Source organism: Chrysemys picta, chromosome 12 (genome assembly GCF_011386835.1).
Source record: "Chrysemys picta bellii isolate R12L10 chromosome 12, ASM1138683v2, whole genome shotgun sequence".
Taxonomy (NCBI): domain Eukaryota; kingdom Metazoa; phylum Chordata; order Testudines; family Emydidae; genus Chrysemys; species Chrysemys picta.
The window spans coordinates 9,044,929-9,070,264 of NC_088802.1; the positions used below are offsets into that span (position 1 = coordinate 9,044,929).

The window sequence follows — 25,336 nt, forward strand, 5'->3', positions numbered from 1 at the left end:
GGAGTGGGGTCCGGTGGTTAGAGTGGTGGGTACTGGGAGTCAGGACTCCTGGGCTCTATCCCTGGCTCTTGGAGGAGCGCGGGATCTAGTGGGTTAGAACAAAGGGAGTCAGGACATTGGGCTTCCCTTTAGCTCTAGGAGGGGAGTGGGTGGTTAGAGCAGTGGGGGCTGGGAGACAGGATTTCCAGGTTAGAGCGGGGTGGGAGCTGGCTTCTATCCCCAGTTGTGGGAAGGGATGTTATGGTCACCCCACAACCTCTTCCACTCCGTTCCCCAAGAACTCAGTTCCACTCCAGCCTGGTCGCTCTGGTCCCTGTATTTGGCACACAGCAAAGCTACGCTCAGTTGATCAGACTCAAGCGTAGAGGGCAGGTGGAGGGCGTACCCCACACCCCTAGTTACACAGCAAACCTCTTCCTTTGTAGACATTTACATGTTACCCATCATTCACTACACATTGCATCACGTGTTTTGGGATTGGCTTGGTCACTTTGCAGGAACCAATCCCTGTGCAGCATGCACTGTCCAGGCACTGTCATTGGACGACTTACTCTTTACCTCATCTTACAGACAGACATTCTGCTTCCAGCCTGCTGATTTATTTACCTCCCTAATCCTGTCTCCCAAGAGATGAGGCTTCACCCATGTCCAATTATTCATGACAAGCCAGGCCTACAGGGGAGTGGCGTCTAGCAGTTAGAGCAAGGGGCTGGGAGGCAGGACTCCTGGGTTTTATCCCCAGCTCTGGGAGGAGAGTGAGGCCTAGTGGGTTAGAGTAGGAGGCCTGGGAGTCAGGGCTGACACAGATCTGGGACTGAGAGGACAGGGGGTGACTGACCCGATGCTGTATTTTCTAAAGGGGATCAAGGCTGATGTAGGGAGCTCCCACCTGCTGTCTGGATTTAGGTGGCCGGGACTGAATGGGAGCCAGCCCCCCCTAGAGGGGAAAGACCCCGTATCCCGTTCCCTGTAACTCCGTCCTGGGGGCGGTTTCCCTTCCAGCTGCCATGATGCTGGGACTCCTTCCCGCGCTCCCCTGCCTGCTCCTCCTTTCCCTGCTGGGCCCCAGCTCTGGCTCCGATGATGACAGTACTGAGGTGCTCACCACCAGTGGCCCCATCTCAGGCAAGCGCCTCCCAGCCGGCTCCAGCACAGTGACGGCCTTCCTGGGCATCCCCTACGCCGAGCCCCCCGTGGGGGTCTTGCGCTTCCAGAAACCGCTTTCCCAACAACCCTGGAGCCACGTCCTGGAGACCACCAGCTTCGGCAACACCTGCCACCAGCCTCCACTTCCTAGTTACCCTGATGCCTATGTAACCCTTCTGCCCATCTAAGTTGGCAGCAACAAGGGCCGGGTTCTGTATCTAGGGGTTCCATTTCAATAACGCAATGCAAATCCGGCTCGAGCCCCCACCCAGTGACCTGGGACAATTACATACCACGCCCTGGGCACCTCTAAGAGGCAATACTTCCCCTCTCGCAAGCACGGAGTCTGAGTGTAGCAGAAAATGTTTAATAACATGAGGTAAACGACATCAGCATTAAATTGGAAAAAACACCACAAACAGGATTCATAACAAACCATGAGCAAAAAAACCCACCCCAGCAAATTGGGCTGTGTCCTTTCCCTTTGGTTCTTGAATCCAGCAACCCAAAAATCACCCAGAGTCCCCAAAGTCCAACACACCCCAAAGTCTCTTGGGACCAGCAACCACCCAAAGTCCCAAAAGTCCAACAACCCCCAAAGTCTCTGTGCCTGGTCAGTCCGGCCCCAGAGTAAAAGTGGGGGCACACAGGGTGTCAAGGGGCACCTTACATGATCTGAGGCCGGCCGTCTCTCCATGGGGTTCCGCCGTAGCCTTCACTACAAACCGCTCTGCTCTACAAGCTGCTCCGCTCTGTGACCTGCTCCAGCCGTCCCCACAAACAGCTCTGCTCGCCATTCCTTGGGCCGCTCGCTGCTCCTCCAGTTGTCCCCACAAATTGCTCCGCCAGCTGGTTAGCTTCAGGCTTCCCCACTAGTTAACACAGCACTTAATAACTTTAACTCTTTTGTGATTTCAGCTCAGAGTAGGGGAGCCCCAGTGCTGGTGCACCATTGGCCCACAGTGAATTCAACTCAGCAGCCTGTAACTAGAGTCCTAATAGGATCAAAGTTAGCTCTGACATTCAACAGTGGAGAGAGAAGATAGTGCAATTGGTGTTTCACACCCTCATAGGGCACCCATACCATCAAACACAAATACTTACCCCCATCCTCTCTCAATTCACTGGGTTTTGTAACCCATGCCCCTTGTCAAGCAACGGGTAATGGTGAAGGACTCACTCAGTCCTTCTGTCATACAACAGTTCCACTGGCCTTGATTCACAGAATCAGGGTAACAAAACTTTATTCTTCCTGCCCCAATAACAGAGAAACTGGGGATCCCACACCAGCCAAAGTAACCACTTTGAGTTGCTGTTGTCTCATGCCAGGTGGGTGGGTGTGCCTATGCAAACCAGATCAGCCCCTGGAGTTCTTTTCCACACTCGCCATCATTCACCACCAGATGTCAGGGTAGAGCTCATCCTGACTCTGCTTCCACCTATATGTGTAAATCCAAAATACCATAGTCCGAGAACTGCCTCTTCCTCAACGTTTGGGTGCCCCATCCCCGGCCCCGTGAGCCGGCCGCCAGTCTCGTCTGGATCCATGGCATGGTTTTTGTCTCTGGTTCAGCCTCCCTTGATGTCTATGATGGGCGCTTCTTAGCTGCCACCGAGAATGTGATCGTGGCCTCCATGAACTACCGGCTGGGGGCGCTGGGCTTCCTGTCCCTGCCCCCGGCTGCCCCGGGGAACGCCGGCCTGTGGGACCAGTGCCTGGCGCTGCACTGGCTGCGGGACAACGTGGCCGCTTTGGTGGGGACCCAGCTCGTTTGATGCTCTTCGGCCAGAGCACCGGCGGTTCCTCAGTCGGCTTCCACCTCCTCTCCCTAGGGAGCCGGCCCCTCTTCACCTGCGCCGCGCTGCAGAGCGGAGCCCCGACAGCACCGTGGGTTTGGAGTTCCCTCGAGGAGGCCCAGGAGAGAGGCCGGAGACTGGGCCAGCTGCTGGACTGCACCGATAGCGATGACACGGCCCTGGTGGGCTGCCTGCAGGGGAAGGAACCCGGGGAGTTCCTCAAACACGAGTTCTCCATCTTGCGCCACAGGGAGCTGCTGGGGCTGCCCTTTGTTTCAACAACAGATGGGGATTTCCTGCCTGATTCACCATCAAGACTCCTGCAGGCTAAGCAGAGCCAGCTATGCCCATCCTGACCGGCATCAATGCCAACAAAGGCTCCTACATATTATACTTTGCTGCCTCTAGCCTCAACCTGGAGAATGCCAGCTCCATCGGCTGGGAGCAGCTGCTGCAGGTGGTGACGCTGATAGTGCCAGAGGCACCGGAAGAGGCCATCTTGGCCGTGGCACAGCAGTACAGCCAGGAGGGGCAGGGGCAGGGTGAAGCACGGTACCGATGGGCCATGGATCAAATCCTTGGTGACTACTTCGTTGTGTGTCCGGTAGCCGAGATGGCTGGGCGAGAGGTAGAGACCGGCAGTCCTGTGTATGCCTACGACTTCGCCCACCGCAGCAGCGGCTTGTCTATGCCCGAATGGACAGGGTTGCCGCACGGCTCTGAGCTGCCCTACCTGTTCGGGACCCTGGCGTCTGTGGGAGGAGCCAACTACACGCACACGGAGGCCGAGGCGGGGCTGAGCCGCAGGGTGATGCGGTACTGGGCGGAGTTCACCAGAAGCGGGTAAGGGAATCCCCCAGAATCCTCTTGTGCCCCTGAGCCAGACCATGAGAGCAGCTGTAAGTCTTTGGCCAGGTGTCCACAACATGCAGGAAGACCTGGCTCAATGCCATGGCGAAGAAAGGTCCCTTTGAAAAATAGATAATCTCTTTGGTTGAAGCCCCTGACCTAGAGCTGAGTTTACTTCAGGGAGGTAAAATCTGAGCCCCTTGGTTCTAGGTTAGGGATAATTCCCTTCTTCCCTCACCAGGATGTCGGTGATCCCATGAACACACCCATCCTCATTCAAGGAAACATGTTTTTTAGCTAGTAGCCAATGATCTCAAAGCTCTGCCTGCCCTTGCCCGGCCACACAAACTCAGGGGATGTCTGTGCTACAAACACTGTACAGGCCTGGCTACGTCAGCTCATCATATCAGTACAGCCTGCAGCAGCAAAAGGGGTTGCTCCATCACCTGCCCAAAAATCAGGAGCTACGTTGACAAAAAGCATCTTTCCATCAACATAACTACAGCTACCCTAGGGGTTAGATCAGATCAGCAATGGCAGTCAGGTGTGTGGTTTTTTCACATCTCTGACTAAGATAACTGCGGCACTGTAACTTTTAAGCATACACCGTGGGATAGATAAGAAGACGTACTCCCTTGCACTAAAAATAGGCAAGCCAAACCTCAAACAAATGTCTTCAACGTTCCCCATTGTAGTCCTAACTATGCCGCTTGGAACCATTGATTCTCAGATTAGGGAAGTGAAGGCAGTTGGGAACATTTAAAAAATAATATCCAATACATGGCAAAAAGGGAAGGTTGATAGTAATGAATATAAATCAGACATTAGGAATTGTAGAAATCTGATAAGGGAAGCAAAGAGACACATGGAGAAATCTATGGCCAGCAGAGTTGGGGAGTTATTTGAATATATTAGGAACAAAAAGAATCCAGACAATGGGATTGGTCCATTCATTATTAGGTGGAAACGGCAGAATTATCAATAATAATATAGAAAAGGTAGACGTGTTCAATAAATAATTCTGTTCTGTATTTGGGGAAAAACCAGATGATATAGTCTTATTGCATGGGGATGATAACCCTCTTTCTATTCCACTAGAGTCTTGGGAGGATGTTAAACAGAGGCCACTAAACTTAGACATTTCTAAATCAGCAGGGCCAGATAACTTACACCCAAGTGTTTTAAAAGAGCTGGTGAGGAGCTTGCTGGCCTGTCTACGTTGATTTTCAGTACATCTTGGAGCAGCGGGAAAGTTCCACAAGATTGGATGATAGCAAATGTTGGGCCCATTTATAAAAAGGGTAAATGGGATGAACTGGGTAAGCATAGGGCTGTAGTAAAATGGCAGCCAACTCAGGGCAGCTTGTGGCAACAATTTCATTGAGCGCAGTGGGAGATGGTGGCCATTTTTGGTTAGGGCAGCATGTGACATCATCCTATTTAAAAGGACAAGTGAGAGGAGCCATCTTCAGTGAGGGCAAATGGTGGCTTCAGACTGCTTTCCAGTTTAGACCCTCCTATCTGTGCTCCGATGATTACTAACACTGCAGTGTCCTTCTCTGTCACCCTGACCCATATTGTTCAGATCACCACACTGCCCCTTCCTATGTCTGTCATCCCATGTTCCCTGAGGGAAACCTGGCTTCAGTCCCATTGGAAACAGTGGGAAACAGTGGCCATCTTTCCTAGGGGCAGTCTCTCTTTAGAAAGGCCTGTAGGCCAATGGCAGCCATCATGACTCATGGCAGCCTGTGGCTTCAATGTCATCAAGATCAATGGGAGGTAGCCGCCATCTTTATAAAGGGCAACCTGTAGCGTCACCCCATATAAGGAGAACAAGTGGAAGCAGCCATCTTAACTGAGGGCAGCCTTTGGCTTCACTCTCATTGGGAACAATAGGGGATGGCAGCCATTTTGGAAAGGGGCCAAACTTTGCAAATTGGCTCCTAATGACCCCTGCCTACAGGAGACAGACTCTGGCCAGAGCACATTCCCGTCCCTGCCAAGCCCGGGTACCAACTGTGTGTGCTCCATTGAATTTCTCCCTAGGATCCCCACTGGGGTGGGGAGCAAGAGAGAGTAGTGGCCCCTCTACAACCCCATAAAACAGAACTTCTTCCGCATTGGACTAGAGTCATCTGAGGTTGGGGAGATGCCCCTCAAGCAATGCTGCAGCTTCTTGGCATCACTGCTGGCAGAGAAGCCGAGCCCCACAGGTGAGCATCAGTGGGGTGAGAGACAGCAACCCTAGAGTGGAAAGGCCCCATGTCCCCCTCCCTCTGAGCCAGGCAATCCCCCCACCCCTGGGGCTGGATAGGAGCTGGGGGTACCACTAGGACCCCGGAACACATTCCCATCTCCATGGGATTTTCTGGCCTCCTAGAGATGCCCCATTCTCCTGCCTGGGGTAGATCTCGCATCCCCTGGGAACTCCAGAACCCATCTGCTGTGGGAAGCCACAGGTTCTGACCCATCTTCACTTGCTCGGCCCCTTCGGGAGGACAATGACACCCGTGTTTCCTGTATCAGCCCAACCCCATGTGTCCCCGTTCCAGAGGAGAAGGCTTGAGCTCAGAGGGGGATTCCAGCAGGGTGAGTGGGGGTGGAGGGATGGATCCAATGACAAAGGGGGCTGAGGGCAGGTGGACCGTAATGGCATGGAAGAGAAAGGCAGCAATGAAGCAGAGAAACACAGCTGGCTCTGGGGAGGGGTGTGGCCGCTGTGTAACTGTGTAGCACAGGGAGTGAAGGAGAATCCAATATCCACTGGGACTCCTGTGTGCCAGGGGCCTCTTCTGGGAGGCAGAACAGACCCTTGCACATTGGACACCGGGGTTCACAGTTGCTGGGAGACACGGGAACTCCACAGCATCCCCCAGTGCTACAATGTAGCACTGGGGGGGGAGCACTGACTGTGTGGGGACAGCCCCCTTCTGAGCGCCCCATGCCACTCTCTGCAGCAAAGCGCTCCTAGGGCAGGGGGATTAGCACTGACTGTAGGGGGTGAGTGTCCCATACAGCACCTCTCCCCTCCCATTTGCAAGTAGACCAAACCCTGCATAGTCTGAGCTCATCCCCGCGGCTGTTAACCCCACTCGCTGTGTGTCCTGCAGGAGCAGACCCAGGACGTGCCCAGCCCGGGGGGCTGTGAATTCAGAGCTGAGCAATTACAATCCCCTGACGGGGGGAACCCTCCCTGCAGACAAGAGCATCTAGTTCCTGTTAGCGCCTGTTGATTCATTAACGAGGATCCTGCTAATAACCCACCTGGGAAGCCACGGATTGACCCTCCCTCTGCAACTCCTCCACCTCCAGTGCATTAAAGCATATTCAGGGGATGGATCACTTGATGATTCCCTGTTCTGTTCATTCCCCCTGGGGCACCTGGCACTGGCCACTGTCGGAAGACAGGACACTGGGCTAGATGGACCTTTGGTCTGACCCAGTATGAATGTTCTTATGTTTTTATGTTTAATCTGGAGACAGAACCTGGTGTGTGAGGTTGATTAGCTGCTCCTGAGCAGGGAGGACAGTGTGTGTGTGTGTAAGAGCTCTGTGTGTGCTTTGTGAGAGTGCTTTGTATATATATGCAGGGGCGGAAGTTGTGAAGCTTTGTGCTGGGGAACTCACCCACTAGACTCTATCCCTGGGACCTGAGGCAGAGATCCCCTCCCATCCCCCCATCCTGGGAATTAACAGGGTCCTGTGCAATGCAGGTGCTGTTAACGTGTGGTACTCCTTGCTGCAAGATATTGCCCTTAAGGCTCATGCTCCTGCCCTCTCACACACGCTGTGGCTGATTCATGCTTTCCACCCAGCTCCCCTCTGCCACTAATTCTCTCCCCCACCGCACTCCCAGGTGAGCCCCCAGTCCCACTCTGTGCCCTTGGTTGGCCTGGCCTGCTCCCAGCTGTTCCTGGCTTTGCTGAGGGTAGTGCTGCTGAATGGGATGTACTGAGGCTGAGGGAGGGCATCTGGAATGTACTTGCCCCAGGCAAGGGGATGGGAGAGTTCTGGGGTATTATCCTCTCCAGGGCACTGCTGACCCCAATGGCACCAGGGGGCGCTGTGCTGCAGGGAGTGGGGTGGGAGGCTCAGTAGGGGGCACTCTCCCATTGCAGTCAGTACTGACCCCAATGGCACCAGAGGGCGCTGTGCTGCAGGGACTCAGTAGGGGGCGCTCTCCCCTTGCAGTTAGTACTGACCCCAATGCCACCAGGGGGCGCTGGGATGCAGGGAGCGCTACAGTAAACATCACCAAGAAGCAATGGCCAGATTCAAGCCCCCTGAGGGCCTTTATTCAGCACAGAGAGGCGAGGAGTTGATGGGTGGACTGATCCCCTCCCCTCTTAGGGTGGGGAGACCTGAACCTCCTTCTTGTGGGGGTCGTACCACACCAGCAGGATCGGGTGGGTGTTTCCCATCCTGAACTCCACCCAGCACCCATCGCTCTGCAAGATGAGCCTGCCGCCCCGCCACATCCCGACAGGCTGACGGCTCTTCAGCAGCTCCATGGCCCGGCTGAAGCAGGCAGCCAGCCCCTCCGTCACCAGCCCCTTCTCCTCCAGCTGGTTCTTCTTCCTCAGCACATCGGTCTGGCTCAGGCCTTCGCTGCATTCAACCACGTCTTCCATGGGGCGCTCTCCCTGGGGGCTGCGGCGTCTCGGGCGGGGGCCGTGCGTCCTCTGCTGAGTTCGGCTCTGGTGATCAATTTGCTCCCAGGTTCTGGGGCCAGATCAGCTGTTCGATCCCCTCCCCCTAGGTGACAAGGTGGAAAATATATGGGTTTTGGCTCCCATAGGCTCATCTAGCCCGGTATCCTGCCTCCCAAATCATACCCATTAGCCCATCTAGCCCGGTATTCCCCCACCTCCTTTTTGCCCCGATCAGAACCAGGGGGACATCCACTCCCACCCCCCTCACACCACCCTGATATCCTCCCCCATCACCATCCTGGGTCAGACCCTTAGGCCCATCTAGCCCGGTATCCCGCCTCCCTAGATCAGACCAATTGACCCATCTAGTAACCAATGGAAAGCCAAGCTCCCAACAGAGCCGATGCCTGCTAGCCAGAGGGTGATGCTAGACATGCAGGGCCAGTTTGCTGCCTTGTGTACATTGCCGCCTCCCTCTGCAGCCTCAGGGGCGGGCCACTCGCAGGTTTAAACCCGTGTCAGTGGTGGATTCTCTGCCACTTGAAGCCTGTCAGTCATGATTTGAGGATGCCAGGAACTGAGCCAAAGATTAGGGTCTATCACAGGAGTGGGTGGGGGAGGTTCTGTGGCCTGCGACGGGCAGGAGGTCAGACTAGATGATCAGGACCCAGGCTGTGGCCCTGCCCCTGCTCCACGCTTGGGCCTGCGTCCTGGAGGTTGGGCCGGTGCTCAGGCTGGCCTGTAGCCCGGGGGTCAGAGCGGCTGGGGCCTCAGGTGGAAGGGACAGGGACAGGGCCTAGCCTCCCCAAAATGGGGGTTCACATGCCGCCCATGCCTTCTGACCTTAAAGTCTATGAGTCCAAGGTCAGTGGATCCGGGGCAATTTACTCCCATGGAGGATCTGTCCCGTAGCCTTTATGCGGTCGGTGATAGAGAAATTGAGAGGAGTCAGGCGGGAGGCAGCTGAAGAGGTGCAAAGTCAGATGATGCGTCCCATTCCCCCAACAGCTCTGGTTCCTCTGTGACGCTCAGCTGGGCTCCTTGCCCGTGGATGCCAGCTCCGTCCTCCCCCCATACCCTAGTCCAGTCTCCCCAAGGCTGGGACGCCAGCTTATCTGCCTCACGTACACAGCTCCCAGCTACTATTAACTTTCAGCTCCCAAGGACTTTGTCCTTGGCTCCGGCGCAAGCAGGATGGAGCAACACCCCCTACACACACACACACACACACACACACACACACACACACACACACACACACACACACACACACACACACACACACACACACACACACACACACACACACACACACACATATCTTTAGTATCCGAGGGGTAGCCGTGTTAGTCTGGATCTGTAAAAAGCAACAGAGGGTCCTGTGGCACCTTTAAGACTAACCAATATATCTGTTAGTCTTGAAGGTGCCACAGGACCCTCTGTTGCTTTACACAGGTCTGTGTCGCTTTCCCTTGAAACTGTCAACTGAGCATGAGAAACTGCGTTTTTCTCTCTCTCTCTCTCACACACACACACACACACACAGTGGATAAATAGGATTGTTCCCATGCTCCAGAAGGGGAAACTGAGGCACAGAGCAGGGAGAAGAACCCTGTACCCCTCCCAGAGCTGGGGCTAGAACCCAGGAGTCCTAGCTCTCAACCCCCACTGCTCTAACCCACTCGCCTTCCAGAGCTGGAGACAGAACCCAGGCGTCCTGGCTTCCAGTCCCCTCCCGCTCTAACCACTAGACCCCACTCCCCTCCCAGAGCAGGGCACAGAAGCCAGGAGTCCAGGTTCCCAGCCCTCACTAGTCCAACCCAAGATAGAATATTTACTCCTTCTCATTATTTACTCCTTCTCCTAACACAAGAACATGGGGTCACCCAATGAAATTAATAGGCAGCAGGCTTAAAACAAATAAAGGGAAGTATTTCTTCACACAACGCACAGTCAACCTGTGGCACTCCTTGCCAGGGGATGTTGTGAAGGACAAGACTATAACAGGGTTCAAAAAAGAGCAAGATAAATTCATGGAGGATAGAGCCATCAATGGCTATTAGCCAGGATGGGCAGGGATGGTGTCCCTAGCCTCTGTTTGCCAGAAGCTGGGAATGGGCGACAGGATGGATCACTTAATGATTCCCTGTTCTGTTCATTCCCTCTGGGGAACCTGGCATTGGCCACTGTTGGAAGACAGGACACTGGGCTAGATGGACCTTTGGTCTGACCCAGTCTTGCTGTTCTTATCTTTTTATGTTCTTCCTCACTCCTGAACCACAGCTCAATGCTATCCCAGTGCTAACATCCCCCCACTCTCCACAGCTCTATTAATGCTGTTTTATCCCGATCTACAGCCCACTGCTATCCCTGCCCTGGATTCCCCACACAGCTCTTCTGATGCTAATTAATAAATAAATTTTATGGTTAATCTGGTTGCTTCCCTCTCTCTCTCTTGCTGAACTTTACTCTTTTGTGTTTTTAGCTTCCCCATTTACTCTGCAGCAACGCTTCTTTTACCTAAGCTAAAGATCCCTGCAGCACTCAAAAATACTGTGGGGTTTGCTCATCAAGTGGGTTAATACCAGTCCAATTGTGCTGTGAGAGTGGGGATAGGGACGTGCTGAACCATTGGCATACGAGAGTGGCAGCTTGAAAGTGCTGCTTGGCCCAACCCACTGAGTCCAGGGGCATATATGGGAGCGGGGGCGGCTTGACAGTGCTGATTGACCCGGTGCACTCAGACTTGCTCTGTTTTGTGTGTGTGTGTGTGTGTGTCTGTCTCATCTGATTCTGGGGCTGGAGGAACCCAGCCCTGGGGAATGTAGGTCCTGCAGGATAGCTCCATTGGGAGGGGACTTGCAGAAGGGAGAAGTAGAGCTCCATATGAACACACAAGTCTCACAAGCAGTACATTGATAGAATTCCGTGCTTTAATTAACCAGTATCCTCTGCTTCCCCGGCTCTCTCCTCACCTGGGATTTCTGGTTTTTAATGTCTGGGATGGTTTCCCCTCCCTCCAGGATTGCTGTGGCACAAATTTCAGAGGCACCTATCGGCTGCAACCAATATCAGCACGAGATGATCCCTGCCCTGAAAACCCTACAGTCTAAATGGATGCAGGCAGGTTCATTCTCCCCATTTTACAGACACATACCGACTTGGGCAAGGTCACCCCAGTGGTGGATTACTGCATGGGCCCACGGGGCCGCAGCCAATTCGGGGCCACGGGAAAAATCTCTCCCCTAGCCGCTGTGGCCCCGTGGCTGGAGGAGCTCATTCCGCACTGCGGCCCCAGGGCCATGGCGGGGGCACAGAGCTTCTCCAGTGTGGAAGCTGCGGGGGGGACGGGACGGTGGAAAGGAGCGAGCGGAAGAGGGAAGAGGCAGAATGGGGTGTGGCCATGGGCAGGGCCACAGGTGGAAGGAGCAGAATGGGGTGGGCCCTGCAGGTAGAAGGGGTGAGGCTGTGGGCGGGGCTGCAAGCAGAAGGAACGGAATAGGGGCGTGACCACAGGTGGAAGGGAAGGAGCCATACTTCTGGCCTTCCTTCTGCCTCAGAGCCGCCCTCCGAGTGCGTCTCTGCAGTGGAGCCTGATTCTTCGCCCTGGGAGTGGAAGGTAGCGGATCTGAAATGCTCGGCAGAACAAGGAGAAAGGAGCGAGATCTGGGTTGCAGGGTGTTTATTCTGCCATGGTGCTAGGAGGCGCAGGTCAGAAGCCCCAGCGCGAGGCTCCCATGCGGTGTTCCCGCACGGTGCCGGTGTGGGGGTCATACCAGACCAGCATCGTCTGCTCGATCTGGTCAGCGCGGAGCTCCAGCCACTTCCCGTCACTCTGCAGGACGAGCCGGATGTTGGTCCAGGGCTCCACAGGCCGCTTCTGTACCATTTCCATCGCCCGGCTGAAGCAGGCGGCCAGCCCCTCTGTCATGTGCCACAGCCTCTCGGCCTTGTTCTTCAGTTGCAGGAGCTCCAGCCCGTTCAGGCCTTCGGTGCACACCCTGGCCACTGTGCCGCTCCCCTCTGGGAGAGCTTCCTCGTGCTGCATGAGTGGGTGTGGTGGGGGCAGCGCCTCCTGCAGGGGGAGAGCGTGAAGAGCAGGAGCTGAGGACACGCCGAGGGTCTGACCCCCACCCAGCATGGGATCAACCACACATGACCTGGCCTCTGTGATTGCACACAGCGCCCCCAGCTGGTGCTCCTCACTCTGCGCCTGCAATGGATTTGCCCTCCGGGGGCAGAGGTGAGTTTAGTCTCCAGGGTCTGTGCGGTCCCAAATCCCTCCCCAGCCGCCCCACCTGCACTGGGCTCCCATGAATGGTGGCTCCACTCCTGGCAGCGTCTGGGGCTGTTCTCCCCGGGGATCAGGTCACCGTGTTGTTCTCCAGTACACGAACCAGAGAGAGAAAGAGAGATGCAGAAACAGAGAATGTACCAGAGACCCCGTCCCCTATGCCCCCCTGCCAGACCTGGGGATTGCCCCCAAGAGTCCTGACTTCCAACCTCTCTCTCGCAATTTTAAGCACTAGACCCCACTCCTCTCCCAGAGCTGGGGCTAGAACCCAGGTGTCCTGGCTCCCAGCCCCTCTCCCCTGCTCTGCCCACTAGACTCCAGTGCTAGGGGCACCCACCTGCAGTAATCAGCTGACTTGGGGTTGGCTCATGCATGTGGATGCCAGCTCCTTCCCCAGGGCCTGGGGAGAGCCCACATCGGTCACCCTGCCCCAGCCCCCAGGGGCTGGGACACCAATGTATCTGGCTCAATTTCATCCAGCTCGGACACCTCTCCCCAGCTGCGGTTGACGTGGGACTCCCAACTGGCTGACTCTGGGGCCTTCAGCTGAGCAGAGCAGGGGAGATGGTTACAAGGTTCTGTGACTCCGTTTTGTTTAAGGGAAGGGAAAGGCGCAGCTGTCTCTGTAAACAGAAGTTGGGGCTGGAGCTGTGGGGCGAGGTCAGAAGGCCACTCCTCTAATCTAAGGGTTGGCCCTAGTGGTTGGCTTATGAGGCTGGGAGTCCAGACTCCTGGGTTGTATCCCTAGCTCTGGGAGGGAAGTGGGGTCTAGTGGGTTAAAGCGGTAGGGCTAAGAGCCAGAACTCCTGGGTTCTATCCCTAGCTCTGGGAGGGAAGTGGGGTCTAGGGGGTTAAAGCGGGGGGCTAAGAGCCAGGACTCCTGGGTTCTATCCCCAGATAGAGGTGGGGTGTAGTGGGTTAGAGCAGGGAGAATTGCATTCCATTGCTATTGGTTCTTTCACTATAGCACATTTCCCCTCACACCCATTTTTCTTCGCAGCACGCGCGCCTCTCTTCCAATCTCTCCCCTTCCTTACTGCCCCTCCCTGCCTCCCATCTCAAGCGGTAATGGAAAAGCTAGAAGCTGATTGGATGACTGGGAACCAATGGGATCCCCCTTTTCGGGCTGCTCAAGCACCCAGGCCCGCATATGACATCTCAAATATCACCTAAAGCTTGGGAATGGAGACCTCACTCAGGCTCTGTGGAACTGTCCACGACAAGGGGACATCTGCTCCGAGTAGGAAATGGGGCTTCCTCGTGGGGCTGGTCCCAGACTGTGGAACGAGCTCTCCCAGGAAGTAAGGTCCATCCCAAACCACACCCCATTCTGCGCCAGGGGCCAGGTGCATTTCTTTGACCTGCCTTCTCTGCCGTACACATATAGCAAGATGTGTATTTAAAGGGAGTGTGCGCCCCTCTTAGTCAGTGATGACTCCAATGCCCCAAGGCACTGCTGGGGGCACTGTGCTGCAGGGAGTGGGGTGGGTTGCGCAGTAAGGGGCACTTGCCCCTCAAAGTCAGTGCTAACCCCAATTCCCTAGAACAGTGCTGGGGGCACTGAGCTGCAGGTGGTAGGAGGCACTCTCCCCTCACACTCAGTGCTGACCACAAAACCCTAGAACAGTGCTAGGGGATGGTGGGCTGCGTGGAGAAGGGGCCCTCTCCCCTTGTGACAGACTGTACCCCTGTATTCACCCCATGCACACTATTATAATAATCTTTGTACAAAGTATGCTTTGTGAGGTATCATTTGAAAACTCATAATTTGCTGGACATTATTGTTGTGGTAAAATAGACGTGGCAACACCATATAAGAACCTAAGAATGGCATACTGGGTCAGACTAACGGTCCATCTAGCCCAGTATCCTGTCTTCCAACAGTGGCCAATGCCAGGTTCCCCAGAGGGAATGAACAGAACAGAGAATCATCCAGTGATCCATCCACTATCTCCCATTCCCAGCTTCTGGCAAACAGAGGCTAGGGACACCATCCCTGCCCATCCTGGCTAATAGCGATTGATGGACTCATCCTCCATGAACTTATCTAGTTCTTTTTTGAACCCTGTTATAGTCTTGTCCTTCACAACATCCTCTGGCAAAGAGTTCCACAGGTTGACTGCATTGTGTGAAAAAAAAATACTTCCTTTTGTTTGTTTTAAACTTGCTACCTATTCATTTCATTTGGTGACTCCTGGTTCTTTTGTTATGAGGAGTAAATAACACTTCCTAATTAACTTCCTCTACACCAGTCCTGATTTTATAGACCCCAATCATATCCCCCCTTAGTCGTCTCTTATATATGAAATTATAAGACGCCCCTGTATGGTTTTGTTAACACATGTTCCAAACCACGGCCCTGCCAAGACAGAGGTTGGAAAACAGGTCTGCCCTAAACAAAGGGACGTGTGCGCTGCTTAATTTGCATTTAAGCAGCAAACAGAGTTATGAAGCAAGAATGGGTAGAAAAGGAACCACAAGCAGATGAGAAAGAACAGCAGAAAACATCCTTTCTTGGTCACACTCTGTCTCCTATATCTCACCTGGAAATGTTTTCTAAGAGAGGGCTGACGCTATGAAAATGAGGGACAAACACCCCAAGGCGCCCCTCCTCCTTCCTCTCTCTCTCTCTCTCTCTGTCCATTGATTCACTACACCGGAAGGAACAAAGGAAGCACCCATAGAACATAGACCTAAGAAGTTTGGCCAATAAGACTGTTGAGAGCAGGTGGTGAGAAAAACTTTGCTTCAAATTTAACAACGTTTGTTAAGTGAGGCATTTAGTTGAGTTTTAGCTGCATTTTTCTTGTAACCCTTTCTGACTTCTATGCCTCATGACTTCTACTCACTTAAAATCTCTCTCTTTGTAGTTAATAAACTTGTTGTATTGTTTTATCTAATCCAGCTTGGTGGAATTGATGGACTTTATATAAACTTGTATTGTCCAGGAGAGAGCTGGGAAGTACCGGACATACATTTCTGGGGGGAAATCTAAGGCTAAGGGTGTGTTGGGGTCACCCTGCAGTACAACCCAGGCTGGTCAGAGCCACAATGTAACCCGAGTGTGTCTGGCAGGCTGCAGTTACACACACACATTCAGGGTGTGGCTTGTTTGTGAGCAGCCTAGGTGGGAGCTCCTTCTGTAAGGCATTGTACGGCACCCCAGGGTTCAGAGCAAGGGTGCCACAGCTGCTCATTAGTCTGGATTGTACCCTGGGTATGTCACACCCATCACTGTTGATGCTGACTCCAGGGGGGCTAGGGGGCGCTGTGCTGCAGGGAGCCCTACAATAAATACCACCCAGAAGCCGATTCCAGTTGGGAGGTGTCACAGGCATTTATTTAGGGCCAGCGAGGAGGGATACCATCCAGCGTGATTGCTTCCCAACCTAGGACGGGAAGGAGACTTCAACCTCCTTTTTGTGCCGGTTGTACCACACCAACAGGTGCTGGCTGGCGTTTCCTGTGCGGAACTCCAGCCAGCGCCCGTCTCCCTGGACGATGACCCTGGCGTCCTTCCAGAGCCAGTACTTCTTGGGGTCCTGCTGGGCCACCAGATCTATAGCCTGGCTGAGGCAGGCAGCTAAACCCTCTGTCATCAGCCCCTTCTCCTCCAGCTCATTCTTCTTCCTGAGGACGTCTAGGGGGGTCACTTCCTCTCCGCATTCAACGGTGAATTCCATGTTGAGGTCAAAGGTTCCTTTACAGCCGGCACAGATATTCCCCGACCGCCCGGTTGGAGGCTGCCAAGAACTGAAATAAACCGATGCATTGTGTGTGGGGAAATCACCATGGATTAAGGGGGGGGGGGGTGGAGTCCTACTTTGCTTTAGCATCTCAGCTTTCATGCAAAAGAAAAAAGTTCGTTTCTAGCCTTCGCGGCAGCCAAGAAAACATCCCAAACGTGGAGTCGGTGTAACTGACGCAGTGATGCCTGAGTCTGCAGACAGCCTGGGTCAGTCGCTCCGAGAGGCTGCCGCCTTCACCACGGTGGAATGTTGACTCTGAACCCTAGTGACCACCCTTCAAACGTCAGCTTTGCCGGTGGTGATCAAAGCATGTAAGAACAGAGAGGAACTAGTGTTGTCTGACGATCCACACTTCCCTCTGCAAGCAGCAGTTTGTGCTGGTGTTGTGCGTGGGTGGGGTTTTGGTTGTGGGTGGAGCCTGGGAAATACCACTACCCATTTGTGGGGAGAAAGGGTGTGAAGGGACAGCACCTTGATAAGGAATCCTATTATCCTCCTATTTCTTGTATTCTCTATACCTGCAACACTGCCTACAGACCCCACCCAAGAGGGAGGGCTTATTTGACTAAGCACTGTACATGCATAGAGTGTATATCTCTAACTATTAGAACCCAATCCAGTCCCTGAGCTGGAGATAGAACCCAGGAATCCTGACTCCTAGCCCCCCACCCCCTCACGCTCTAACCAATGGATACCACTCCCCTTCCAGAGCTGGGGATAAAACCCAGGAGTCCTGACTCTCAGTCCCCCCTGCTTTAACCAATAGACCTCACTCCCCTCTCAGAGCCAGGAAGAAAACACACACACACACACAACCTTTCCCCAGCCTCACAGCTCAGTGTTGCTTGGTGTACCCAGTTACTGGGGCGGGAAGCAGGGGGGAAGGAGGGTGACACTTGGAAATCCCACGGTTGGGGTGGGAAGATCGTACAGCAGAGGAAGAGAGAAAGGCTGGGGGATGGAGGGCAGACAGGGGATGGGAGCGTGGAAATTCTCACATTTGGGGGTGAAGGAGGAAAGGTAACTTTCTCAGGGAAGTTGGGAGGGGGCCGGAGAGATGCGGGATGGGAGGGAGGGGGGACACAGGGTACAAGCCCCACCTAACAGCTCCTTCGCTGCCGGGAAACCTCCGCACGAAGCCACGAAGAAATGGCGTCTGTTGCTCTGTCTGCTTAGCCTGTGGTTTTCTCCCAGTGACGCAGCACCTGTGACAGGCCGGGGCAGGCCCTGGAACATGTGGATGGGGTGATGTTTAGCCAGACGCCATTGAGTAACTGGGCAGGGCGCGGAGCCAGACGATAAGGGTAAAACTGATCTGGCCGGGAGCCAGAACTTTTCTCGGGGCCCCCAGAAATGAAAGGCCAGCCCAGCCCCCTGTTGTCCGCTCCATGTGCCAGGGGCATTCGTTGACCTGCCTTCTCTAATAATAGCACAGTGCAATATGTAGATCAGTGGGAAGGGGGTGTGTGCTCCTGGAGCTCCATTCCTCCACCGCCCCCCAACTCAATTCCCTGCTGCTCACCCAGATCTTCCCCCAGTGTCACCCTTGTCATAACTATAGAGGGAAGGGTAACAGCTGTCCTGTGTACAGAACTATAAAATCCCTCCTGGCCAGAGACTCCAAAATCCTTTTCCCTGTAAAGGGTTAAGAAGCTCAGGTAACCTGGCTGACACCTGACCCAAAGGACCAATAAGGGGACAAGATACTTTCAAATCTTGTGGGGGAGGCTTTTGTTTGTGCTCTTTGTTTGGGAGTTCGTTTGCTCTTGGGACTGAGAGGGACCAGACATCAATCCAGGTTCTCCACATCTTTCTAAACAAGTCTCTCCTATTTCAAACTTGTAAGTAAATAGCCAGGCAAGGCGTCTTAGTTTTCCTTTGTTTTTCTCAACTTGTAAATGTACCTTTTACTAGAGTGTTTATCTTTGTTTGCTGTACTTTGAACCTGAGACTAGCGGGGGGTCCTCTGAGCTCTTTAAGTTTGATTACCCTGTAAAGTTATTTTCCATACTGATTTTACAGAGATGATTTTTACCTTTTTCTTTAATTAAAAGCCTTCTTTTTAAGAACCTGATTGATTTTTCCTTGTTTTTAGATCCAAGGGGGTTGGATCTGTATTCACCAGGGAATTGGTGAAGGTTTCTCAAGGCTTCCCAGGGAAGGGAATCCATTTGGGAATGGTGGCAGCGGACCAGAACTAAGCTGGTAGTTAAGCTTAGAAGTTTTCATGCAGGCCCCCACATTTGTACCCTAAAGTTCAAAGTGGGGATACAGCCTTGACAACCCTTATTCCCCCCTCCCTGTTTTCCAGCATCCCCCCTGCTCACCCCAATGCTAGGGGCTCATTGTGCCCCATCCCCCCTCGCGCCCCATGCCACAGGCTCCGTCTGCCCCCATCCCCCCTCACCTCCATGCCACGGGGTCTGTGTGCCCTGCCATCGCCCCTCCCCCCAATGCCCAGGGATCTGTCTGCCCTGCATGCTTCATACCAGGGTCCCCCACTTTCCCCCCACCAGGGGTGCTGTGTACTGCACTCCCCCTCGTCCCATAGCAGGGTACCCCATTATCCCCTGCATGCCAGAGGCTGAGTGAACTCCTGCTTTGCTGCCACACCCATGATTTGTCTGGATGATAAATCATTCAGGGTGCCAACATGTTTATCTCCACTGGGAGGCTGGGCAAGGGTGTGTTTAAGATGGAGGGCGTCGGCTGTTTGCTCTGGCACAGGTGTGTGATGCTGGCGCTGTGTTAAACCCGGGCGTGGCAGAATTCGATGTTTCATTTTAAAATTTTTGAATTTTGATAGGGAAAAAAAAAGGTTTTTATTTTTTAACCCACTCTTCCCAATTTTGATGGATTTTAATTTAAGTTCCTGCAGGGTGTCAGTGGCCAGGACCACCCCTCCCCCAAACGCGGGGGAGGCCACCCCGCTGCTGAGTTGCCCCCCTCCTCGCAGGCCTGGCCCGGGGAGGGGGGTGGCACTCTGTACCTCAAAGCAGCACCCTGGACCCCCCATATTCACTCCTGTCGTAGAATTCTGTCCTATTTCATACAAAGCATGTCATGTAAGATAGTGATTCTCAACCAGGGGCTCTTCCAGGGGTTACAGCAACTCATCTGAATATTTGCTGAGTTTTACAAGCGGCTAAATATAAAGCACCAGCAAAGTCAGTACAAATGAAAATTTCGGACAGACCATGACTTGTTTATACGGCTCTATATGCTACACACTGAAAGGGGAGTACAATATTTACCTTCCAATTGCATGATTTTATAAATATATGGGAACAATGAGAAAGGCAGCAATTTTTCAGTAATAGTGGCCGTGACACGTCTGTATTTTTGTCTTCCTTTGAAAGGAAGTTGTTTTTAAGTGAGGTGAAACTTGGGGGTAGGCAAGATGGATCAGCCTCCTGAAAAGGGTACAGCCTATGAACCAGTAGAATGTAACTTAAACAGTTGCAAATGTTTTCTCGGAAATGCTAGCATACCTCAAGTTTTTCCTTCTTTCCCTGTTAATTCTGAGAATAAATATTTTATATAACATTTTCTTTTCAATTTCCCCCAAATTTCCAATTCTCCCACATGTCAGGAAAAAAACGGATCCCCTCCTATTTTTTTCCCAGATGTTTCCAGGTATTTTTCTACCAGCCCCTCACATCTCTAATCTCAGCTTTCATTCAGAACAAAAAGAAAGTGTCTAGCCCTTATGATTGCGAAGAAAACCTCCCAAATGTGTCCTCTGTGTATGTCTGCCTGAGTTTGTCCAGAGCCTGAGTCTATTGATCTGAGAGGGAGAGGTGCTTTCTCAGGTGTAACTTATGCAGTAGCTTCTGCCTGAGTCTGCCGAGAGTCTGAGTCAAATGCTCCAACAGCGGGAAATTGCCCACTGTATCTCTATAGGGCATTAACTGGCTGGGGCAGGGGTGCTGTGTGTGGCAGGAGAGGAAGAGCACAGCTGGGCCAACCTCCTACCCAAGCAGGAACACCCCAGCTGCTGGGTTTAGTACTGGGGGAGAGGGGGCTCCTGTCACCCCTGTGGTGCAGAAGGGGGGTCTTGTACCACTGCACAAGGGAAGTTGGGGGCTAGTTCTCTCTCTCAGTCAGGGCCAGCTCAAGGTTTTTTGCCGCCCCAAGCAAAAAAAAAATTTGGCTGCCCCCCACCCCAGCCCTGGGCTCTTCCCCCCCTCACCAGTGCCCTCCCCCGCACCCCTTGATGCCCAGCCCTGGGCTCTCTCTTCCCCCCCTCACCCGAACCCCCTGCTGCCCCAGCCCTGAGCTCCCCCCCCAAACATGACCTCCTTGTTCACCACAGCTATCCCCAGTCCAGCCTGTGCGACTCAGGTTGCCATGAGCGCCATCTAGCGACTTCAGCCAGAACTGCAGCGTCCGTTCCAGCTCAGCCTGAAAGGCTTTTTGTCCCCCAAGAAAAAAAAAAGGGGGGGGGGCTGGAGTGCCCCCCCCTTGGAAAGTGCTGCCCCAAGCACATGCTTGGAGCCCTGGTGCCTAGAGCCGGCCCTGCTCTCAGTCCCCCTCCAACTGGGTTCAGGGCCAGCGGGAAGGATGCTGGGAATGACCCTGGGGCTGGAGCAGGGAGGGTCCTGCAGTGGGGGAAGAGAGACAGAAGGGGGCACAGGAAGAGGAGACAGGGACAGAGGGGGCAGGATCCAGACCGGGGAGGAGGTGGGACAGGGGAAATCCCCACATCTGGGGGAGAAGGAGGAAAGGTATTTTTCTTAGTGGGAGGAGAGGATAGGAGAGAAGCAGGATGGTGGGGGGAAGGGGTTAGGGGGTACGAACTCCCAGACCTACCAGCTCCGCCGCTGCTCCTGGGTCCCTGCTATGCAGCCTAGCAGCAAGGAGAGAAGAGGTTGGCTTTTCCCTCTGCTTAGCTTTCGATTTCCTTTCCTCCCTGTGACGTGCCGCCCAAATGGGAAAGGGAGGGGAAGAGATGCAGCCAGACTTTCTAAGCATGACAAACCAATTAGACAGGGTGAGTCAGACCCCCTTAGGAGACTCATCTCCTCTTCTAAAGGGACTCCTGGGTTCTCTCCCCAGCTCTGGGAGGGGAGTGGTGTGGGTCTGGTGTTTAGAAGCAGGGGAGGGCTGGGATTCAGGACTCCTGGGTTCTATCCCCAGAGCTGGGAAAGGAGTGGGGTCTAGTGATTAGAGCGGAGGGGAGCCAGGACTCCTGGGTTCTATTCCTATTTCTGGGAGGCTGTTTATCCCACACTGGGGGAGGATGTGTTGGGGATGGGGACCAGATCTGAATGGGTGTGGGGGGTGGGTGGGGTGAGTGTGACTCAGTGGCTGGGTTGACACTGGGTTTGTGGGGTGTGTGGCCCCAGTTGTTAATTGGGTAGCTGCATCTCCCTCCGGCACTGCCCAGCCCCCTGGGTTGGTGGTTGAGAGCAGACCTGGCCCCAGAGCCCCAGCTCCCTTCTGACCCCTAGAGGGGATCCCTGCAGGTGCAAGGCTGAAGTCCATGTGTGTATGAGCCTGTGTGTCTAGGGTCAGCCCCCAGTGTGGGGGCAGCTGGGCAAGTTCCTCTTGGCCAAACAGCGCCCACTGCTGGTACGCCTCAGCCCTGCACCTGCAGCAACTCCCCGGCCTACCGGCAGACCTCCCCTTACTGTGAGAGTGGGGCCCACAACTGGCTCTTAAAAAGAATCAGTCTCTAGCGAAATGTGGTGGGAGCCAAATCTTAACAACTGCCTCTGCATCTCATTTGGGATGTGACCCCCCCTCTCTCCCCCCACACTGTTTCTGTCCCATGGGTCTCTTCTCCGCATGTCTTAGCAGGCAGCACAGTTAGACAAGCAAACAACTCACCGTTCCTAACAACTACTTTATTATTAAAGAAATGAAAAATATATGAAACAAAACCCAAACAGTAAAACAACAGTCCAGATCTCCGCTCTCCGATTCTCCCGGGGGAACGTTTTCAACAGATTGCGCGACCCGGGGACACTCCAAAAAAAAAAAAAAACCAATCCAAAACCACATTTCAAATGGATTAGTTGAACCTCATTAAATCCCTGTGTGGACGCTCTTATTCAGAATTAAAGTGAATCTTAATCCACTTCGGAAGCGAATTAAGCTTATCTGAAGTAATTGAAATGAGAGGAAGGTGAGAGACAAGGTTTGGACCAACTCCTGTAGAAGAGCTCTGTGTGGTTTTAAAGCGTGTCTCTTTCACCAACAGAAGTTGGTCCAATAAACAATATCCCCTCCCCCACCTGGTCTCGCTAACATCCTGGGACCCCCACGGCTACAACCCTGCAAATGATGAAACAAATGTCTCATTCCACCCCTATATTTTATACCATGATCCACTTGCCTGTTGCATTATTTCCCATGTATTTGTTGTTAACGTTTTCCTGAAGACTTAAGAGGAAAAAACAACCACCTCATTTTGGAAAAAAATCCCACGCTTTTAAATACTGTTTGCCCAGTACTGTCGACCCTGACATGACAATCACTACAGGGGGAGTTTTTAAAAACCAATGTAGCAAATGCAGAAATATAATTTTAATGACGAATTGATAGCACAATGTTTCATTGTCCCTGGTGTTCCATTTTGGAGCTAAGAAATATTAATATAAATATTTCTGTACTCAATTGGCATCTCGTATTAGTAACCAGTAACAACCTAATGCCCTGGCTAGAGTTGTACATAAAATGTCTCCCTATTCACATAACAAGAGTGTCAGGCAGCTACCAGATGAGGGGCTTGATTTGAGATCCAAACATTTTAAAATGTACATCTCAAAAGGAGTTTATACCATTTTAAGCATTTGATGGTCTGGGCATTAGTTTATAGCTCTGATCCTACATCTTGAGCTCAGGGCTGGATTAACCTTGGGTGGGCGTGGTGCCCTGTCCGTGGCTCCGCCTCCTGCTCCACCCACATTCTGCCCCGAGGCCACGCCCCCACTCGGCCTCTTCCCCCTGAGGCCCTGCCCACCGCTCGCACAAGTGGGAGGGGGTGCAAAGGAGCATGTGGCAGGTGGGGGCCTCAGGAGGAAGAGGCCAAATGGATGCAGGGCCTCGGGGTGGAGTGTGGGTGGAACAGGATGCGGGGCCACAGTCTGGGTGCCGGGGCCCCTTCTGAGTATGGGCCTGGCGCCACTGTAAACCCGGTACTGCTAGAGCGTCACTCTTCTTTGGAATATCCCAAATAAAGGTAACCTCAAAATCCTGTCTACACTCAACTGGTGTCTTCTTTAAGAAAATTCTCTTGTTGGTTGTTGGCCTTGTGACCAAATGGTCCCTAGAGTTACAACTAGGGTGACCAGATGTCTCAATTTTATAAGGACAGTCCTGATTTTGGGGTCTTTTTCTTATATAGGCTCCTATTACCCCCCACCCCATTTGCTGTCTGGTCACCCTAGTTACAACCTACCATGCGCTGTACATTTACAATGTGCAATTGGAGACCCCTCTCAAATATTCTATCCAAAGCATGAATCACAATCACTGTCACATATAGACATCTTTCAAAACATAGCCTCAAAGAAAACAGTATGGAAGGTTAAAACAAAAGAGAAGTTACAAAGATGGTGGAATTGATTATGGGATGAAGAAAATTGCACGGCTGGAACTTGACCCCTAAACTCCTAGAAATCCGTTGGCGAGTCATTTCTATCCCCCAACACATTGCGAAAACTTCCCAGCAGGCACTGCACCGGACCATAGGCGCCAACTTCTCCTGGCGCTGGTGGGTGCTCGTGCCTCCCCGCCCCGGCCCTGCCCGCATTCCAACCCCTTCCCCAAAGTCCCCACCCCAACTCCGCCCCCTCCCTGCCCCATTGGACGCCGTCCCCAAATCCCCGCCCCCAGCCCCTCTTCTTCCCCACCTCCTCCCCTGAGCGCGCCACATTCCCGCTCCTCTCCCCGCCCCCCCCACAGCTTGTTACGCCACGAAAAAGACGGTTACTCACCGTTGTAACTGTTGTTCTTCGAGATGTGTTGCTCATATCCATTCCATTAGGTGTGTGCGCGCCGCGTGCACGATCGTCGGAAGATTTTTACCCTAGCAACACCGGCGGGTCGGCTGTGGAGCCCCCTAGAGTGGCGCCTTCATGGCGCTGAATATATACCCCAGCCGACCCGGCGCCCCCTCAGTTCCTTCTTGCCGGCTACTCCGACAGTGGGGACGGGGGGCGGGTTTGGAATGGATATGAGCAACACATCTCGAAGAACAACAGTTACAACGGTGAGTAACCGTCTTTTCTTCTTCGAGTGCTTGCTCATATCCATTCCATTAGGTGACTCCCAAGCCCAACTTAGGCGGTGGGGTCGGAGTGAGACATCGCTGTGTGCAAAACCGCTGATCCGAAGGCAGCATCGTCCCTGGACTGTTGCACTAGTGCATAGTGTTCCGTAAACGTGTGGACTGACGACCAAACCGCAGCTCTACAAATGTCCTGGATCGGAACTTGCGCCAGGAAAGCCGTCGAGGAAGCTTGGGCCCTCGTGGAGTGAGCGGTGAGGTGTGGTACTGGGACACCTGCCAGATCGTAGCAAGTCCGGATGCAAGACGTAATCCAGGAGGATAGGCGTTGTGATGAGACCGGTGAGCCTTTCATTCGGTCGGCCACTGCAACGAAGAGTTGCGTCGTCTTTCTAAAGTGCCTTGTGCGGTCAATATAGAAGGCCAGGGCCCTGCGTACGTCCAGAGAATGCAAACGTTGATCCTGGCGAGTAGCATGTGGTTTAGGGTGAAAGACCGGGAGAAATATATCCTGGTTGATATGAAATGGAGAAACCACCTTAGGGAGAAAGGCAGGATGTGGACGAAGCTGCACTTTATCCTTATGGAAAACTGTGTAAGGGGGCTCGGA

General features: G+C 53.4%; 1 protein-coding gene and 1 pseudogene across 6 annotated transcripts; one reads left to right on the forward strand and one right to left on the reverse strand.

Annotated features, from left to right (window-relative positions):
* The first annotated feature begins 1,010 nt into the window (after window positions 1-1,010).
* On the forward strand, window positions 1,011-3,790 carry LOC101948740 (acetylcholinesterase-like; annotated as a pseudogene).
* Window positions 3,791-8,064: 4,274 nt separating this feature from the next.
* On the reverse strand, window positions 8,065-24,317 carry LOC122172567 (uncharacterized). Of its 6 annotated transcripts, none has more exons than XR_010592036.1 (3): window positions 21,303-21,435; window positions 17,591-17,717; window positions 8,065-8,550 (listed from the first exon to the last, which is right to left on the reverse strand). XR_010592036.1 is itself a non-coding variant. In XM_065564680.1 (3 exons), exons 1-3 carry the CDS (start codon window positions 21,462-21,464, stop codon window positions 12,160-12,162), a joined length of 648 nt encoding a protein of 215 aa, XP_065420752.1. In that variant the 5' UTR covers window positions 21,465-21,479; the 3' UTR covers window positions 11,359-12,159. The 6 variants fall into 6 exon arrangements, 1 of the variants encoding a protein (XP_065420752.1); XR_010592037.1 differs by lacking the exon at window positions 8,065-8,550 and adding an exon at window positions 11,359-12,522 and having other exon boundaries at window positions 21,303-21,452; XM_065564680.1 differs by lacking the exon at window positions 8,065-8,550 and adding an exon at window positions 11,359-12,522 and having other exon boundaries at window positions 17,595-17,717; window positions 21,303-21,479.
* Between the last annotated feature and the right edge of the window lie 1,019 nt (window positions 24,318-25,336).

What these genes read in the sequence shown, in the direction of transcription:
- LOC122172567 (XM_065564680.1), bottom strand. Translation starts at nt 21,464, where the DNA reads ATGCTTAGAAAGTCTGGCTGCATCTCTTCCCCTCCCTTTCCCATTTGG. An exon ending in CAGGAGCAGCGGCGGAGCTG is followed by an intron (nt 17,718 to 21,302) that starts GTAGGTCTGGGA and finishes CACATGTTCCAG; the next exon opens with GGCCTGCCCCGGCCTGTCAC. An exon ending in TCCCGGCAGCGAAGGAGCTG is followed by an intron (nt 12,523 to 17,594) that starts TTAGGTGGGGCT and finishes CTCCCCCTGCAG; the next exon opens with GAGGCGCTGCCCCCACCACA.